Source organism: Ciconia boyciana, chromosome 1, assembly GCF_034638445.1.
Source record: "Ciconia boyciana chromosome 1, ASM3463844v1, whole genome shotgun sequence".
NCBI lineage: Eukaryota > Metazoa > Chordata > Aves > Ciconiiformes > Ciconiidae > Ciconia > Ciconia boyciana.
The window spans coordinates 12,492,223-12,513,384 of record NC_132934.1 but is presented as its reverse complement, the minus strand read 5'-3'; the positions used below and the strand labels follow the sequence as shown (position 1 = coordinate 12,513,384).

The 21,162-nt window shown below is 37.5% G+C and overlaps 1 protein-coding gene across 1 annotated transcript in view; it reads right to left on the bottom strand.

Annotated features, from left to right (window-relative positions):
- Nucleotides 1-21,162, bottom strand: part of SEMA3C (semaphorin 3C) — a 129,005-nt gene that overhangs the window by 32,568 nt on the left and 75,275 nt on the right. The window contains exons 5-11 of the mRNA XM_072858577.1: nucleotides 18,982-19,101; nucleotides 15,114-15,204; nucleotides 11,113-11,232; nucleotides 8,935-9,077; nucleotides 6,790-6,904; nucleotides 4,657-4,726; nucleotides 1,602-1,746 (exon numbers count right to left, since the gene is read on the bottom strand). Coding sequence (XP_072714678.1) covers nucleotides 1,602-1,746; nucleotides 4,657-4,726; nucleotides 6,790-6,904; nucleotides 8,935-9,077; nucleotides 11,113-11,232; nucleotides 15,114-15,204; nucleotides 18,982-19,101 — 804 coding nt within the window. The remainder of the gene's footprint in view (nucleotides 1-1,601; nucleotides 1,747-4,656; nucleotides 4,727-6,789; nucleotides 6,905-8,934; nucleotides 9,078-11,112; nucleotides 11,233-15,113; nucleotides 15,205-18,981; nucleotides 19,102-21,162) is intronic.

Here is a 21,162-nt window from a genome sequence, read left to right as displayed (position 1 = left end):
TACCTCATAAGACTCCATGAGGCAAACCAAGAATAACATGGCAGTGGTTGAGGAAACACATACAAATACAATATTCTGAAGCAGCAAGAAACTCTGAAATGTGACTAATCACAAGAGCGTGAAACTTCCTGTTTAAACGGGCCATTTATTTTCTTTTTTTGTAATGTTTAAGCTTAAAGCCTCAGTGAACTCATGAGATTAGAGCTGTATGACTTAATTGCAATGAAAGAATAATGCTAGCATTAGACCTTAGTGGAATATCAGGTATTGATTAGCTAATTCTAGAGATCTGGGAACATGAAGTCCTAAATCTTACAGCCAGTAATAACTGCACTAAAATGTCATGAAGAATTGTGTGAACAGGGAGAGCTATTCCATGTATCTGTGCATTAATGTACGAGAAAGAAAGAGAAAGAACAATATCCACAGCATAAAGATGAATATGCATGAAACAGTGATATGGTTAAAGGTCCTTGCAGTGACTTGCAAAATTAAAATAAAATTTAACTTCCTGTGATAAATGGAAAAGCAACAAAGTGTTCATCTAAAAAAATTATAACTACATTGTTGAGAGATGATTTATGATTCTGTGCATACTTATTTAATTCTGATACTTAAGAAATTGTAAGAAGACTTCATAGGAGTCAACAAAGGTCCACACTACCATATTTCATTTAGCAAATATGGATTTAGAGAAAGTTCATATATTCTTCATTAAAGCTGGAAATATTAAACTTCATTCTTCTGCTAAATCTAAATTGAGAATAGTGCAAATAAGTAAATAAATAAATAAAGACAAAACTGCATCAACAGCAATTTTTATACACCATAAAGGTGAAAAGAAAAAAAAATAACAATTTTGTTTAAAATCTTTCATGGGACATTTTTTTAAAACTTGGAAACAGCTAGGTTTAATGGTGTACAGAATTTATTGGAAGATTATTACTACCCCTGAGAGAGTGAAAGAAAGTCCTGAAAAATTTTCAAGACATACAAAAAGCATTCTTAACAAGGAGGACTACTATGAACTGACTGGCATGAGAACTCATCTGTTTCCAGGTTTCTCATCTAAGATTCAGTACCTGACAGGGTATTAGACTTAGTCAAATGACAAGTCCCAGAAGTCTTGTTCTCCTACTACATCTCCCAAGCATCCCAGTAGAGCTGCAAAACTTTAGAGAACTACAGAAAATTCATACAGACTGAAGACAGACATACAGATGTTTGGATCCAGACTGTAGAACACACTCACAACACCATCCTTGTATGCTTATTTTTTTAGCTATCTTGTGCTCAAACATACACATAAAATGTAAATGTACATGTAAACAATATGACTGCCATCTAATGAAAAAATTCTTACCACCTTTTGAGCAGAAAGAGCAAGAGTGATTAACGTTTTGCACGACTTTTAATTCTCTAGAAGATTTCCAGATACTACATGATTTGTATGGTAAGCTGAGGAGCAAATAAAATTGTTCTGAACTGTAACTAAGTGTCATAGTCACATACAGTCCATTCTCCTGGAATAAATAACACTTATTTATGTATTAAACAAAGACAAGTAATTGGCAAGCCTGCATAAACGTCTTTGTACTTACAGTGCCAGGTCGTGGGTATGGAATTCTGCCCTGATATGGAATCAGCTGGTGGTTTGGGCCCTCCTTGTGTGCAAATGGCCCATTGAACACGGTCTGGATGTCGGACAGATGATACACACACACGGCCGAGCCTTTAAATATGGAGCTGGAAGACAGTAGGTAAAAGTTAGTATTGCAATCTACTGACTTTTGTATAGCTTTTCTATCATTTTTCATGGTTCAATAATGAAAGATACCTCTAAAATAATATATTTAATACAATTTAATGCTTCTATAGCATGGATTTAATAAATGTAAAATCAACTAATTTAGCTTCCCAATATACACCATTACTCCTTAAGACCTAGCACCTTTTTGAACAGTGAACTGAAAAAAGAGGGAGGAAGGTACTGCCCTACTGGTTGAGTCGCCATCCCTGGAGGTATTTAAAAGACGTTTGGATGAGGTGCTTAGGGACATGGTGTAGTGGTGATCTTGGTAGTGTTAGGTTTACAGTTGGACTCGATGATCTTAAAGGTCTTTTCCAACCTATACAATTCTGTGATTCTGTGATTCTGTGAATAAGAAAATTTCCTAATGTTGAATATAAAAGAAATATAGTCTGGCCCCAGTTCAATCAATGGCAAAAATATTTCTGACTCAGTGAGACACAGGTTTTATAATCTTTGTACTGCCAAACAAAGCACAGGTTTTCCAGAACTCCCTACCAGTATACTAACCACAAGACCTCCATGAGCCTCCTAAAATACATGGCTAAAATATTAATGAAAACATCCAGTGCAATTACAATTGGTTAGATTATTATAATCAGTTGCCAGCTTTTCTAAGCAAAATGGGGACAGGTTGTGGCTGTAAAGGAATTACTTCTCTACAGTCCTCAAATCTACCCACAAAACTGGTTTTACAAAGACCCCTTCAAAAGGGTTGAAGTTTGATGCTTCCTGAGGAGAACCCAGGGGGTAACCTATGAGAAGGGCATGTTTTTCCACTGCTCTGGATTCAACAACGGTCTCAGATGTCTCCTCAGCCAGCACAAGCCCTGAATGGCCTCCATCACCCCGTGATGATGGAGAGCACTAAGGGAATAATTTCCAGACTGATGCTAAGGCTGACTGAGGTGAATTAACACCTTTTTTTAACTCTCACTGCATATAAGGTTTGGGATATTTATCTTAACAAAGTGGAAACTCCAGACAGTCTGAAATCTGCCTGATGTTAACTGTAGGATGAAGATAATCCAAGTAACCCTCTGTTTTCAATTGGAAAAAAAAAAGCTCCAGAAAAATACTGAAAACGTTACACATAGTGTCTAAACAAGGAAAGTGCAATCAATATTGTTCTCAGCTATATATGGATTAGCAGGAGGAACCTTTTAGATGGATTACGGTATTTGTGGAAATTTTAGTAGGTATTAGTAGGTTTAAGAAATGTATTTAATCTTTCCAGATGTTTTATGTTAGATTTACAGCAGATTATGCCACCAAAATAATTTTCTTCAATATTACTTGGTTTCCTCCTGTATGGTTTAGATAAAAGTACTAATAGTTATTACTTGGTGGGATGTTTCTCTCCTGCTACTGTTATGAGTTGGAAGCCTACAGAGGTGAAGATAAAGGAACTGCTAAGGAGTAAAAATCATTATGATTGCTGTATTTAACTAGGTAACCAATCCAATCTATAGTCAAAGAGAAAGAAAGCATAGACCATGTGGTTCATGATAACAGAAACGCATGAGTAAAAACTTCAATAGAGAGAGAAAACAGCTTGAGAGCCAGGAAAAAGTGAAGTTTGCTCTTTGTTGTCACCTTATATGGTCCTGTGATTCAAACCTCATTTCCACTGCAGGAATACCAGGAGAATTAGGTAAAAGTGTTTCCAGTTCAGGCATGTTGCATCCACAACCTAATCATAAGTGTGGTTTTACTGCTAAACATAACCTCAGCATTTTCTCTTTTTGTGCAGTAGGAATCATAAAACGTAGACAGCACCAGATGTTTACAAGTTATGGGATTCTTTTTTTCCCAATTAAATATCATAAAATCATATTTTCCTGGCTGGTTCACACATCTGAGAAAGCAGATCCCTGGATCCACATGAAAAAAGACAGAAAAGTGTATCGGGAAAAAATATTTTTTCATGCATTTTATTGGCAATTTTACTAGAAATTGCCATTAAAGGAATTACTAGTAACAAGTTAAATAATTTGCTAATTTGATCAAATAAATTAAATTAAATTAAAAAATAAGTAGAAAAACTGTTTGAAGTTAAGTAATAACAGCTAAATAATACAGGATAGCGTATCAGAAATCAGTAAGCAATAACTATTTCTACTCTGTATACTAGCACTATGTGGTGAGGGAGAGAGAAAAGTGAAAAAAATAAAGGTAGAGATGGCAGAATCTGTTGGTCCACCTGTTGGTCTATCTTTGTGGAGAGTTTCAACATAGTAAGCGATATGTAGTACTTCCACTGCCCTTCGGAACTCACTGAATGCTTTCTAAACTGGCCAGTAAGGGAATACTACTGACTGGTAATGGGGAGCTTAAGGCTGCAAGGAGGTGATCAAATGCCATATAAGCTTGTCTTTTTGTAGCCAGCTGAAGCCGACATGGGTTATTTGCCATCTGTGCGATGATCTGCCAGCTGAGAGAGTGGAAATGATTTGTATGAATTCATGTAAGAATTCCCCGTTTGATCCTTCAGGGTGCTGGATGTCCTTCAGGAGGTGTTAAGTGCTCTCAGATGCCACATGAGTTCACTGCGTTGAAGTCGTTTCGCTTTCTGCTGCTGAACGGTAACAAGTGGCCCTCCATGGAAATGTTTTCCCAGTGCCAGCTGACAGTATGTCAGGGAGCAGTTTGCTCCAAGCAGCATAGCTGTTACATGGATACCAACAGTAATGATACTGAGACACTTACTCCTGCATGCAAACGATGGGCACAGCAGACATACAAAATTGCACAGAACAGCCTTGACCACAAGCCATCACTTTCAGTTTTCATATAGAAAACTGGGCAGTTCAGAAAGGTAATTTTTTTCAAATCCCCCCATTTACCTTGATGTTGTAAAAATTCCATACACAAGTGTTGTTCTGGGGTTATCAGTCTCTAAAAGAAACACATCCTCTGTAAGAAAGAAAGGAAAAAGAAAAAACATTTTGAATACCAGTAAAACCTTTATTTTCCAGTTTAATTTATGACTTTATTCCCGCTGAAGTCAACAGCAGTTCTGTCTCAGACTTGAATGGGAAAAAGCAGACTCGTTGTATGAATGGACCATATGCATAAATCTAGCATTTGAACATTGAGAAACAGTTTTGGAAATTAACTCCACGCCATCTAGCCTGATGAAGACAGAAGGCAAAGCTTTTCAACTATGTTCAGGATCCATGTCGCACACTTCTGTCAGCTGGATCTCATTTCAGCAGGTTGTTTAACAGTAGGCAAACATTTAAGTTGCAGTAGGTCAAAGACAAAGAGTTCCCATGGACGGATGTAATCCAAAGCAGGACAATTAGGTGTTTTATCATCCAGCACACACTCTAGATGCCCTCACTAGCTCATTTTCAACATGATATGAATGACACACAGTTTTGCAGTGAAGACACTGAGAGATGTAAACCTCCCAGCTTCTGTCGTGTAGGGATTTGACTGCGCTATGCAAAACTTTACCTACTCACTGAACTGAATTTGCCCACCTTTACCTCTGATCTGTTGAATGTTTTTTACACTTCAGTGAAAAATACTTTAATCTCTGACAGTTTCTCCTTACAAATGTTTTTAATAACTATAATCAAGCTACCTCTTAAACTTATTTTACAACACACAAAAAGACTGAATTGTGTGAGCTTTTTATCACAAAATATGTTCTTTAGCTTTGCATTAATTTATGTGGCTCTTTCATTAACCCTCTGAAATTTTTAAACATTCTGTTAAATATGTCAAAACCAAAAGACTTCACTATCCAGGACTGGCAATGTTACACACTCTTCTGCATTATACATGAATTTCCAGCTGCGGTTGTATTCCTACTCTTTGCTACAGGATTGTGCTGGGAGCCCAGGATGAGAACATGTCTCCTATTCTGTATGGTCCTCCATTTTGTCATACAGAAACCTAAAAGCTAAAACCAAATCCTACTGCTTTGCTGAAAAGGAGTGGGCTGGTAAATCACAGCTCTGAAAGATTAGTTGCTGTGGCAGTGCTAGGAGGCACTAGGAACTTCTAAGTCAGTCCTCCAAGCACCTTGCATATTCTGAGTTACAGCAAGTTAGGATCTGCTCCTAGGCCCATCAAGTTCCATCGAAACCTTGAACCAAAGCAAGTACACCAAATATTTGTAAAGATATAAAGACAAAAAGACTCCAAACCCCATTTGCTATGATGAGAATCAGGAATAATGACAGAGAAAAGAGAGAGAGATTACAATGGAGCAAAGGTCAGAATTAGATGCAGCCCCAGTGTGGGGCTCATTAGCTATTTATATTGTTTATATTTATATTTATACTAATACACATACCAGGTCTTCCAATACCTGAATTTAGAACTTTGAATTTATATGTCACAGCTGTGGACAATACAGAATTTAAAACTTTCTGATAATGTTGTTTGGCACTTGCGTATCAAAATATGCATCTATTAATTCCTTATACAGCTTGTGACTGCTGTATAGATTATTCACTGCATATTTATTCATAGTATTATTGCTGGTGCCAGTAACAGGATTTATTAGTATTATCATGAACTATCAAATTGAGGCCTCTACCCAGTGATCAAAAAAGAAAAACTGTCTTGCAGAAAAGCTGTATGTTACACAGTGGTATAAGAAACAGTTTCAAAGATATGTCTGTTAAAAAACCTCTATCATAATCCTAACTAGGAGCAAAATAACAATAGACTTCACTTACATGTTCCCTTGCAAATATTAATTCTTTACATATATAATTCCTTTACATAGTCAAGACTAATTACCTTTATTTCAAAGATAATGATAATTACAATTACCCAGAGAGATTTATGAAGAATTTTTTCATTTCCTGTCATAAAACTGCAAGGGGAATTTTATCATGAATTTCTACAGGGCCAAGATTTCACTGTCAACAACTTGACTAAGGAGCTGAACGAACATCAATAAATATGCACAGGGTGCAGGATTTAGATAAAACTTTTAAGGGATTTTCTTGCCATACCTAATTCATCAAAGTACGTTTCTGTTCCATCTTCATCCATTACTGAGCATACAAGTCTTGCTTTCAAGAATGTTGTCCACTTGTTCACGAGACTACGCTGACCACCTGTGTCATTCTGGAAAGGAATACTATTTTTAGAAAAAAAATACAACACAGCTGACATTTTCCTGGGCTTTCCCACATTTTCCTCAGGTTAATTTGACTCATCATCTAGACAATTATGCTGGTATACTCAGTATAAAAAATAGATAAGCCTAAACCAAATCCCCTCATCTAAACACTCTAGATACAGGAAAAAAGAACTAGTTTTCTGAGCAGACTTTCTGTGCTGGGCTAGCAGGTTTGGGAGGGTTGGGCAGTAGATTTTGTGCAGCAGCAGTGTGTGTAGGTATTGGAAAGGACTGTGGAGGTCTGTATCGCTCACTAACACCTGCTGTGGAGAAATCCATGCTACCTCTGAAAGGTCTAATAGGCCTACGGAGGGATGCTGCTTCTAATCCTGACAGCAGTATAGCTGCATCTGACCTAGCAAGCCATGCTGGTCCATGAGATGGATGCTCTGAACTAAATTCAGAAATTATGGCTAGCATGGGTCAAGCTAGCTTTGCACTGTTGCAAGTCTTGCTAGCTTGGTCCAGAGCTGGCTTGGTCACAGCTCGCTCAAGGAACTCTTCATCTCTCTCCAGTGCAAGGTGGAAACAGTAACTGATAAACCAGATGGTGCAGCTCCTGCCTCATTCTGCTGGTGAACGCCTTAGATAAGAGCAGTATCTTCCAAACTGCATAGCACAACGTCACCCAATAAAAGGGAAAAAGGAAATGAAGGAGCTAGGCAAATGTGATTTCAATGAAATGCTGTGCATGTTTCACTGGTGCTCCCGGAGCTCGTAATCAGACTTTCTGGATGACCCATAAGAGGTCTTTTGGGGGGGTCTCTCTTGGCACCATTGTACTAATATATTTGGCCAGTCTCACAGGTGTTGATACATGAATATGATGGTATACAAGTATACAAATATGACTGGCTCACATTTATTTTCATTGGCTTTGTGATTCTGCCACTGACTTCAGTGTAAGTCTAAATAGACTGAGGCCTTTCAGAAATCATCTGGGTTTCATTATAACAGTAACAATAACAAATACAGCCATAATTGTGTGAAATGTCTTCTTTCAAAATACCCAAAAAGGCCTTTGGACACCCTCACAAAAACATAGAAAACTGAGATTATAAAAGAGATCACATGCCTCATCATGTTGCTAGAGAAGGAGTTTAACAGAATCCCAAACACGCCCTCACACCCATGCACAACAACATCAGAAAGCATTGAATTCTAAAGAAGACCCGGATTACAGACAAGGAATACACAAATGCTCACAATTATCTTCCTGAACCTTTCCAAAAGAAGGAATAAAAAGGCTAGCAGTAACTGTGCCTTTATAATTTTGCTCTCATTAAAAAAAATCCATTTCACCAGAGATATTAATAGCTGCTTCAATCATTTTTCATCTACAGTTGATTATAGATATGAAAAAGGAAATAGAGACAATGAGGAGCGCTGCAATCGTAAATTAATGACTGCACAGGAGTAGCCATAACTCCTGAATTTAATCTTCCTGTGCACGTTTTTAAAGGTAGGCTCACACATACATCAATGCAAGAACTCAGAAAGGACAGATATTGTAAAAATGAAAACAATATTTGAAAGTTAAATCAACCCATTTAAAAGCTTGACTCTGATATTTCCAATGTGTTTCAAAGATTTTGAGTGTGTTTGTGTGTGAGTGTGTGGAAGACTTCACTGTCTTATAATTCAGTTTTTCTAAGCAAAGAATGTACCTCATTCATGCAAAGGACAAGAATTTTGGAAATTCAACACTGGTAACTATTCTGAGTCAGTCAGAGAAATACACGGATTCCTGAATTTCTAAATCTCCATATCATTATAGGTATAGCCAGATATACATAACATGTTCAGATCCTAGCTGTGTGTTCAGTTACAGCTCTTCTTAATTATGAATGTGGAAGCTGAAACAGGAAATTTACTTCAAATATAAATCAAAGGCTTTTCAATCATTTAGTCTTTTAGCTTATCATGTCACACCAGCAGCTTGTCCCAACAACCTGGCAAACAAAATAGTTCTTACTGGACATATTCGTGCAATCATTGAATGAATTTGCTTTGTGCTGCCACTGTTGTCTGTGAGTCTCTCTTTGAAGAAGAAGTAGATTTTGGCATCGTTGGGGTCAGTGCCATCTGGGATAACATGAGCATCCACAAAAATAGGTTCTGAAATGAAACAGTATACGAAAAAGATGAAACCAAAAGATGTAGCAGTATAAGCAAATAATGATTTGACAGTTACTGAGTGCTTCAAGGAAACGCTATATAATGCATATAGAGGTACTGCTGTGGCAGGTTTGGCTATATGCTCTAGCCTCATGTGTGGATATACCAGGTATTACCAGGTTGATGGCCTCTTGTTGGCAGCCTTAAATTTCTGCATCCTCACATTTTATCCCACAGCAGATTTTTAGAAAAGCGATTCAAATACAGAAGTATTAGATTACTGCAGAGATTCAAAGACTTGGAGGAAGAAGAGGGAAGAATCAGTGTGTTATCAGGGGCACTTAAGGAAAGACTCATTGAGGCAAAACATAAAAGTAAGCTGATAAAAGACTCTTTAGGAAAAGAACAAATAAGGTACTTTAAAACTGAATACATAAGAGAGGAAAATAGCTGTTGGAACACTGAAAAAGGAAAGCAGAATATGCAAATGCTTGAATAGCATTTGAGTTCATATCAGAGGTTGATAAACATACAAAACACTGTAAAGGAGCACTAGTGTAACGTAAATTGTAATGTAATTTAAAATGTACATTTTGACATGCAGGTGACTGTGCATTAGTTTCTTGCAATCCCTTATTAGGCAACCACCTCTGTTGGTGTTGGTACCTGCAGAACATATGTTTATGGCAATTTTGTATGCTAAAATACAATGGACAGTGGCAGGAGTTCTCAGAAGACCTTCTCCTTTGTCTGAAGGAAGAAGCTTCCTGCATAAAGGCTATATCTTTTCAATGATCATGCAAGATTGCTTGATCAGTTGAAATCCAGTATAAATCTTGAAACAATCCCATACAAAGATTGTATCTCTGACAGAAAACTCACTTTAGATTTCAGCATTTTTCTATTCACATGAGCCTATTCTCAATTAATATAACAAGTGTCATGACTCTGGCTCTAAAAGAACATGGAAATAAATTGTGCTTGTCAAGTACCTGTTCTGAGCATGTGTACTAGGTAGATTTTCCAGAAATTAGGCATTTTAATGGTTCTTTTTCCCTAATTCACTTTAGGGTGCACACTTCAGGGTGTGCAGGTAAGTGTAAGAATGTATAGCAAACAGAAGAAAAATTTAGAAAGCAGACATAGTTTCCCATTCATAGCGAATTTCATTTATTCTGATTGCAATCCTGTGATTTCACTGTAGTCACAGCCACACAGGAATAACAAGAGTCACCCTAACAATAGTCAAGACAAAAACACAGTAACTTTATTTCAACATACCTGAAGGCTTTTTTAAATTGGAACTGCTACGTCAGTTGCTCTATAACCTTTGACATCTATCTCTGCTCAGAGGGTTTACCACCATTTTAATTCAAAATAGTTTAATTGGAAGGAGTCTTTTTATTGGTAAAGTCAAGGAGAATTTTCACATTGATTTCAGTGAAGCCAAGAGTTAAGCGTTTGCACTCAGAAATTAGTGTTCCTACTGTGTTTTGATAATCAGTTTCTTACCACTGAAATAAATGGCAATAATTGTCACTGACTTCTCTGATAATGGGACTCTCTGCTGCACACATTTTGAATTCAAGTGGTGGTGAGTCTTCTGTACAGAAGTGGATCAGCCTGAATTAACTGAAGTTGGTAATTCATTAGAAAAAAACTTAGAATCAAGCACTCTAATTTAAGGCAATGTCTGATGTATTAGAGGTGGAGAAGGCATTTCCTTAGAAGTCAGATTGTCTGACCACTTGCCATTTGAAAGGTTTTCATACACTTTCCAATGAACAGTTTGGTTCAGTCTTAATGCAAAAAAAGGCCATCAGGTGGGGTGGCCTAAGAGGTTGGCTCATGCAGTGAACCCTTTACATCTATGCATTGTCTACAGAATGTATTTACACACATTTCTTCATGGTTCAACTTCATAAATTAAATTCAGAGAAAAGCTCTTTAAAAGGCAAGCTCTTTATTTTAAACAAAACAAAGCAGAATCTCTGTGAAACCCATTAAAAGCTCTGGTAAAACAAACGCATCTCACCACTCAGCCACTTGGAGTTGTGCTGGTCAGTTCGCACTGCATTCCTCCTCGTCAGACTCCGAAAAATGGCTGCATCTGTCCCCATGAAATCAATATACATTCCTGAAAAAAGCTCTTCATCTGCGAAGAATTGAAATGGAAGGGAAAAAGCAAATGCATTGTTATGGCTTTTGGGAAATCCGTGTTTACTGATCTATTTCTATTTTCAACTCATCAGCTCTTTATTTACACAGGAGTCTATACAGATAAATATTGGGTCATGGGAATGGTGGTTCCCTCTGATTTACAAAGACACAATCTAGAATGCATGAGAATCATCAGATTTTTCTTAAAGACTTTAGGGAACTGCATACTTAAATGCAACAGCAGAACTGCATATGTGGTGAACCTTTCTTTGATATGAAGTTTAGTTGCTCAACTTTCACTGCTAAGGATCACTGGAAAATCAGGCTACTGTTATCAACAAGAATCACATTCAATTTTTTAAGTACGTACTTCAAAAAGCTTTTTTTGTTATGGGAGTAGACAAAATGACTGGGCTGAATTTATTGCTGGTGTAAACTGGCACAACATCTATTGCAGTCAATGGATCAGTGCCAATTTTTACCAACAGTATTGTCAAGGTTGCCCCAGGCAGCCTCAAGCTGACTTCAGTATTGCAGAGGCCAGACAATCATATTATTGAACTTTACACAGAGTAATATGGAGCAACAATTGTCCCCTTTTATGTACTTAATTCTAAGTATACGGTCATTATGCTTAAACAGAATTAGACATGCAACTCTTACATTAACAGAACTATGAACTTCTGCTCCCTTTGCAGGGCTGAAAACTCAGTCTATCAGTCAGGATGTATATGTGTATTTGTGTGAGTCTGTGTGTGTGCATAAAAAATTATATATACATATATAATTATAATTCTAATTACATATACTATCATTTTCCACTCTGTGAATAACCAAGCAATTTCCACTGACTAATGACAATGAAACCCCAGAGCAGAAAACAGTAGCTAAAATAAACTCTAACTCTCAGAGTGGGAGTGGTGACTGAATACATTCCAGTACAGCTGGGTCCTTTGATTGATGTTTTTGTCTGAATTCCTGGACTACCCAGAGAGTGTGGTCAAGCTGGCAAGAGTCACAGGTTCAGAAGCGCTTGAAGCTGTTTTTGTGTTCTGAGTGTGTGTGTGTGTCCATCAATATGGAAGACTACTAGCTCATGAGAGAATTAAAACTCTGGAGATTTTGTTTTTCTGCTGCTGGCTAGAGCCTGAACTGGACCCCCGCAGAGCAGCCAGCAACCACTCTTCTGCTCTCATCTCTCCCAGTGATGACAAGATTCATACACAGGGGATTTAAACAATGCATTAGCTGCATGTTTGTGAAGCATTTACTTCCTGAGCATGTATTGACAGAATGATGTTAGACCTATATTGATTTATAACTGATTTTGTATATTTGCCTTATTGCCTTAATCCATTAGAGTTTTATTCTTATTATGAAATAAATTGGCTGAAAGAGATCAGGCTTATAGTTCTCACTAAACATTACGTACAGTCCTATGCATATACACATACGCACACACTTCAACAATAGCACTACACTATGTAATTTTAATCCTACTACATATCAACGCTATTAGTTATGTCTTAAGCATTCCTAGTGTCTGCTTGTTAATCATGTATCAGATGATATCCGTCAGCTCCACTTCCTTTTGGTTAAATTCTTAAATTCCGCACAGCACTTGGTCTGCACAGCACAACTACTTCACACTACTTCTCTTTGTTACTGGGGGGAATTACTGAATTGATGAGGTATGTCTGCTTTTATAAATATCTCAGAGTCTTGGTGGGGAGAGAGACATGCATACTGCACATTAGTTATGCCAAGCTTCTTCAAAGCACATTTTTCATTGCTTTGATGCAAAACTGTCTTTGTACAATGGCAAATTGTACCAAGTTTAAATTTGTTTTTATAGCATCACTTTCCTCTGAAGGGTGAATCGGCTTTCCTGCTGTATTCTAGGCTGGTGATGCCCAAAATTGTCAAGAAATTGCGTCTATATTTAAAAATGGTTCTTTTGTTGTGGAAGAGTTCGCCGGTCTGGCAGTACTTCCCATCTTCTGAAGCGAGGGGAAGGAATTCCTCCTGCAGAAGAATGCTCAAAGGAGAGTCCAGTACATGGGTTCAGTCTCCTCATTATAACTCAAGCTGTGACTTACAAAATCTTCCCTTTTCCAGCATGGATATTGAGGCTAAATTAATTCAAGCTTAATGTTTTTGAAGTGACTGGACATTGTAGTAACAGGGAGAAAGTAAAAAACGCAATCTGTGGGACTCTTTTGAGAAAGAATGTGACCTTTGCAGAATAATTTAAACTTCGTAGATGAATTATGTCATGAAAGAGAAGTCAAGTCAAACAGTAGGGAAGGTCTCTTCAGTCACATAACTGAGAGAACAAGGAAGATAATGTAAAGTCTACTAAGATGAACAAAGCTGCCACAGATCTATTGTAGAAAAAAATCAGCTTACTGTATATACAATAATTCAGAAACAATGGTGTTTAAAGGTGTTTCATAAAATCCAGACGGAACAAGGAAAGGAAACTTTATTTTTTAATCACAGTTGATTCACTTAATAATACCAGAACAGCAATGAGTAGCAGTGGGTTAATCCATCACTGACTTTGAACAAACATTTTCTTCACACAGTGAGTGTCTGTAAACACAGACCATAGATCACTGATAAGATAAAGATATAAGTGCAGCCAAGGTTCAGAGAGGTATCTAGGTAGCATTTACCTGTCTTCTAAAGATGCTTCAGTTTATACCTCTGTGAATGAAATTACTTGTCCTTTGTACTAAATATATTTGCAATGAGGAATCAAAAAAAAGGTAATTTATATTTTGAACAGACCATGTAGGATAGACTATACGACACTTCCCTTAAGCTCCATGAGACTCAAACTTTAAAGGAAATATCTGTCACAAATGTAATTGCTATTGATTTCAGTGGAAACTGAATGGCAGAAACACCGCACATTGTTGGGTGAAATACGCAGTACCTGTGTGCACTAAGTTTTATTTGCTAAGAAAGACTGAAAAATCTGTGCAACTGCTGTACCCTTCATAGCCAAAAATACAGCAAGGAGTAGGCACATGTTGAAAAATCAAGGCTTTGGCACTAGAAGTCTGTGAACATGCTGCAAATGTGAAAGGTTGGGTTACACTAAGTATATATAACGTGTCTCCTGGTTGGAAAAAAAAAAAAAGAGTTTCTTTTACTGATGACTTAGGTTGCACAAAGCATATGTCTCCTTTGAGTTTTCAGTTAGGTGTGCAATAGGCACTGCAGTAATTCTTTGTACTGGGTATATCTCACAGTCACTGAATGCAGTTGCTACCAATTCACAAGAATATTTGAGGTGTGTCAGTTGTATCACTTTCTGGCCTTTTAAATGGAAGAAAATTGCAAAATTGGTTGGGTATAAAGCCAATTGAAGAATTAAGAGCCTTGCAATAGCTGGTGGGCTCTACAGCAGAGATGACAACAAAAATGAGATTCAAAGTAACTAAAGTCTTCAGGCTTTCTTTCCCTGGCTACTCTGAGATTTTACAAATAATTAAATGAGACACAAGTGCTGTCTAGGATGAACAAGGTCAGAAACTATTCAAACATAAAATGTTAGACAGGGTAATGCAAAGTTGAAACTAACCCTGGGAAAAATGTGTAAGCTGGAAAAGGGACAATCTTTTGTTTTCTGTTTCTCTCTCTCCCTTTCAACAGCTTATTTCTGCATCTCATTTGTACACCCACCTTTAGCTTCATGTAAACCTTGAAACAAGGATGGACCCAACCCTTGTGCCCATCAGCCAGATACAAGGTACTGCTCCTTGGAAGCTGAATTCTGTGTCCAGCTCACTTCAGGCATCCCGTCAATCCACACCACACATGTTCATGTGGGTTTAGACCTCAGCAACTTGGAGTATCTTTACTTACTGATCATAACAGACACCGTGTTCACATTAGGGTTGAAAGAACAGCGTCCCTTTCCTGATTCACACTTGGAGTCGATCTTGAAGATTTGTTCCTGCAATGTAGATTTGTGTGTCACTTCTCATTTCAGAAACCACCAGATGTAAAGTGATTTTTACGCTTGGCCATTTCCAGCATTAACAATGCTCAGCACTGCTGGGCACTTTTACTATACTATCAGCAGTTTAGCTTTCCTATTCAGAATTTCATCATCTTTTTAGACAACTTTTTCATTGATACCCAGTTATTTTCAAGACTCTTGTTATAAATTCAAGACACTGAAACAAATAATTTTTCCCTCTAGCTCAGTTATGCTTTGGAGAGGTTGACTGATCTCTGCAATAACATCTGTGGAGATTACTTCTGTGTTTTTGAAGTTATTTATCCTTTATTTGCTGAATACATGGTGATACTTATACTAGTCTAGGACATTATAATAAAGCTACTAGAACAATTATACATATTAAATAAAAATCCCTTATGACAACTGTCATTTGGTAATAGCATAAATCATATGCTCTTTATTGAGCTATCAGTAAAGCTATCCAAAAATCCCCTAAATCATACTTATTTTCTTCAATACCACCTATTGGATTATGTGTAGAGCTCCAATTCCATAGTGATAGATGATTTATCAATATCTCTTGCCATAGCCTGAAATCTCTTGGAAATTTTTTGCTGTTTAGGAATCTTGGTATGGGGCTTTGTTTATATTTTATGTGATTTATAAAGAGAAATACATTTGGCAAAGTAGAAGCAACCTGGACTACAGCTTGAAATACAAACAGTCTGAATATCTTAGAAAATTTGCCCATCTCGGTGCACCTCTTCACTTCTTCATTCCCAGCAACACTGAAGAGCACAGTATGCTGAGCAAGAAGGGACTCGGGTCCAAGTCCATTCCTTAAAAACTGCAGTCAGTAATGGCAGAGACATCGATCCATAGCATATCGACTCGCATACCATTGTATACCAAACAAACAACCTGTTCCTAGCCTCCGATAAAAAACTTCTAATCTTTAATAAAAGGTCAATAGACATAATTGCATGGAAAAAGACACCCAAACTTAAAACATTTCTGTTTCAACAGAAAAAGGTAGCTGACAAAAATTCCTAAGAAAGCCTTCTGTGATGTAGAAGCCAATGTATTAGTTATTCGACTAAGGGCAGCAACTCTTTATATTCCCTTTGACAATTAATGTAAATCACAGGGGAATGGGAATGCCACACAGATCACTGAGCAGCCATTTGGTGACAGCAAATTGGAGACCCCACCAACCTGAAATGCTCAGCTACAGCAGGAAGTTTTCATATTCATTCCCCCTATCTCTATTCCCCTTCTTCTGTTTTGCCTAATTTAATCACAGAGATCTTATCTATTGTTTCAGTAATAAGCTCTCTAAACTATGTTAAAACATAAGTATGAAGTTTCTAATATGATCTTGGGGGTTTTTTGTTGTTTTACTTCTAGATTAATATTCAGCTTGATGTTAATCCATATTTACTATATTATACCACTATTTACCAATTCAAAATGCCCATTACTGCACTATTAAACTAGCTCCAGGATTACACTTGATTTTCATATATATTAAACTACTTTTTAGTCTATAATTAATTCACATAGTGATTACTGTTTGCATTTACTTTGACATTAGAATATATTTGGGTGACTAAGAGAGTCATTACTAAAGACCAAATTATCAAGTGTGCCGAGCAAGAAAATTAATGATTTTTTAACCTTTGGTTCAGGGAAAAGGGAAACATTCTGCCTCATCAATGAAATCGCTTTTTTTGTGAGATTATGTGGAATCCTGGAGACAAAAGAGCAAACCAGGCACAGTTCTTATGATTGTTGGATATGACTCTTACTGTCAGGTTTGTAGCTTCTAGAGAAAAACAGATGTGCTTTCTAAAATATCCATTTTGCACGTGCAAAAACAGCCTTCTGTTCATGGAAAACTGTACTAAATTAAAGGTGAAATGATAAAAGCAGAGAAAAAAATGAGTTCTCACTCGTCCCATTATCACTACATAGTTCTTCATTCTGCTCTATTAATTAGTCATGCACTGATAATATGCAATGAGTTCAGAAGGAAGTGTTTGGTTTTAAACTGTTATGCTATTGTTGGCCTGTACAGTAATGGCTTTGAGCATGCGATGCCTACAGTCAAGTGTCTGACAGACTCCAGACGACTGAAACAGCAGTTTATTTAATCAATCGATCATAGGCAGGTAGCTATACAGACAGGCTAAGTGAAGTCAGTTCTGCTCTTCTAAGAAACGTATCTTTATTTTTAACTTAAGAAATTTAACATCTTGCATCATCTGGAAATGTCATTTCCCACCCTCCTCCTCCCCGCCCCAACCTCATTTATAAAACCTGTAAAATAATGAGATTTAGAGTTCTCTGGGCTACAGTACTAGTACTTAAGCTGATAAAGGAATATTGTATTAATTAGAGGCAAATGAGATCACTTTCCAAGTTTTAAATAATTTGTCAAGAAATAGGATAATGCTGAGGAAAGTTGACATCAGTTTCAAAATACATCAAAATAAGTTAATGCAGACTCCATTAACCAGAAGGATGGATTTACTTATTCAGTTCTGCTTGCTTGTGCTTTTAAATCCAGGCCTATGAACCTCTACTTTTAGATAATTCATTAGGACTGAAGGTGCAGTGATTCAGACTACATCCTCTGTTAAGGAGGCTGGAGCCAGGTAGGGACCTACCAAAAGTCACTGAGATCATCACATGCAAACCTACCTGGAGAAACAATGATTTATCAACTCCCTGGCAACCTTTGCAGTAGTCTTGGGTCTTGGCCAGAATTCCCATCCCACTCCCAATGAAATCAGTGATGAATTTCCCAGTCTCTTCCCTAGGAGCTAGCCCAGCTTTTAAAGCTGCCCTCACATGGCAAAACTCCAGGTAGCACGCTCTGATCTTCCTTTCCAACACATCTGCTTCCACATTGTACAGGAAAATATATCGCACACCCCTATGCCTGCAGACATGAACCTGACCCAAAAGCTACTGAGGTGCTGGGTCTCGGTTAAGTGCTTTTCTTCTTCTGGTCGCTTAATTTATTACCTATTACATTTGCACATAAACAAACATTTCACTTTCAAATCAGGAAACTTGGACAATATACTTACGAAACATCTGGTACTTTGTATATTGAAAATATACAGTGAAACTGAATATAGAAAAACTGGAGACCTATCTAGAGAAAATAAGATTTACACCCTGGAAGGTCCCACAGTGATGAGAAAACTTACCGACTTCATCCCAGCAGAATCTACTGGGACAAAACTTGTGCAGTAGATGAAAGTTACCTGTACTGGGATTGCATCTAGTGGGTATTAAGCTGAAGTCCAGCAAACCTTCACATACTTGAATAGTTAGCCCACTTAAGAGCTTCTCCCAGGAATCAGTAACACATGGAAGTTATAAAAAGTTGACTGCATATTTTACTTTTTATCTAACTGGCTATTTCCTTTCAAGTATTTCTTGGCAATTTTTCCAACAAATAGTAGGAATGAGTTTGCCAGAAAACGTCAAATCAAAAGTATTATCAAATGTAGCCCAGAATTTGGTATGACTGTGGAATTTTGGACAAACATCATATTTGAGGCATGGCTTTTGATCATGGCTTTGCTTCTTGCTGGTAACAGGTCAGAAAACTAGGGATCTTTGTTCTTTTTCTTTTTAACACGGGTGAGGGAACCTATTTGGATCATTGATTTTTGCATTTTCAAAATTTTTACTTTTGGGTAACATGAGTAAGATCCACCACAAAATGAGTGGATGAAATGAAAAGAGACTTACCTCGGACCTGCGCCCTCTGTTGACATACACACACACGGGGCTGAAGGCACCGCTGCCGCAGACATACAAGTGTGTGCGATTGTACGACTGTATCACACGCACAAAATTTCCACAGCCATGCTGCAAGGAAAACAGAAAAAAAAAATTTCATATTGGCAAATGTTATTAGATGTTGGGAACTCTAGGGAATAGACATAGTTTATAATTTTAATAGTATCATGGAAACCGCTAGTGAGTTTGGTAGTCTCTGGATTTGAACAGCTATAGACTTCTGTTCTCTTTTCATGCCATTTTGCTTAGTCTGGGAACTGGGCATTGATTGGGCACTAGAGAGGAGTTACAGAGGACTGCGTGTAACTTTCCCATCTCCACACAGCAATCTAATTTTCATCCACAGACTTCTCTGTACCTTGCATGGGCCTCTGCAGGAAAACAAGAAGTAACCTTATGAAGTTTCCTTAAGGACATCTCCAAAACAGTCTCTTTTTTCCCCCTAATTCTTTCATCATAGCTGGAGATAATTAAAAAACAAAGCAAGCCCAAATCTCAGATCCCATTATTTGTGTAAAAATGTCTTTCCAAAACATTAAAACTCTGAATAACACAAAGCAAGTTTGCAATGAATTGTTGCTTCATATGGAAGATCAATGGTAACATCTTCAAATCAGCATGAAAATTAAAACAGAATGTTAAGTGCCACACAGTTTCATACCATCGGATTTACAGTTTTCTCCTTCCAGCACAACCCTTTCTTCTCTTGCTCTTTCCTTTTTTGACTATGATCAACTGTTAATGCACTTTAGGTTGAAAATAGAATTTTTTTCTGAATATTTTTCTTACTGAGATCCCAGAACTGCCTTCCTGTTCAATCATCCAAACCTTCACTAAAGACAGTGAGAACTGTATGTGTTTTGCGAGCACAATATTGGAAACTGTGTCATCAGTCATCTTCACGAAAATCAGTAGAGTTAATCCTTGTTCAGAGGACTGCAGAGTTTATTTATATTTAAAGGCATTCACATTTTGGTTCAGCAGGAGCTGGTACCGTACTACAACATCTGAAAACTGGTGCATATTTGTAGGTAGTTAAGAGTTCATAGAGGGAGTTTCTCTACAGGGAACGCTGCATGTTCTCACTTAAGTGTTAGCTCTAGCTATATCAGAAAAATCCTTTAACCCAGTTAAAATATATTGTTTCTCTAAAGCTGAAGGCTGTTCCTAAATGTTTCCATTTTCTCATATGCAGCTATCTTAGTTTGGCTCAAAGATGGCTTTAGTAATGTCTTGCTATCAAGATCATGTTTTTCTCAGCAGTACTACCAACCCACATTACAGTTGTGGAAAGGGAAGAAGGACAGGTGAAGTTATACCACTAGCTTATATATGCCAGAGCGTAAACTGATGCTTTCTTTTCTTGCTGTTTGCAGAAAACTTTTCTAGAAGACTCCTAGATAAAGGATTACATGCTGAGAAATCTCAGAATGAAAGTCTTCAGGTATCAGGACCAGGAAACAATGTCTACATGAACAGCACTGGTACAGGGCACTTGCTACTCTGCTTCAGTACCATGCCATGTGCTTTCCAAAGTGTCTATGGCAAGAACTCAGGGGTGGTTAGACGAACGGCTCTTTTCTTTAAGGACAGCCTTCTGGGGCAACCATCTGACACATACTGTGTCTTCTTGTCTCGTAACTGATGATTTACAGACAAGTAACACAAGTTGGCTCAATACCAACATTCTAATATTTTAATGCTGTCTGGCAGGAAGACCATTTTATGGTCTTCTCTGAGCCTTTGCCCATCTCTCTAGCATTGAACCACTGAACTCCAATTGGAGTTTGCTACACGATTAATCTGGGTACTGCACTGTGACTTCACAACCCAACAAAGCAAGAAATTGTTATTTCAGAATATATTCTGTAGGACTGCCATTCGAGAGCACCTATGCTTCAGTTTATTTCCTTTTCCTTGATATTGAAGTACTTTGTGCTTTTAAATCAGTCTGGTCTGAGGTGACATGAGACAGTTGTCTTTAGATGGATGTTTGTCAAAGGCGGTGGCTAAGCTGCAGATATTCACATACTACCAGTGCTTCTCTTGGAGCTGAGACCAAAACTCACTCAGTAGTCTGGGGAACTGCCTTACTGTAGATATCTGAAAGTCAGACATCTATGCCCTAGG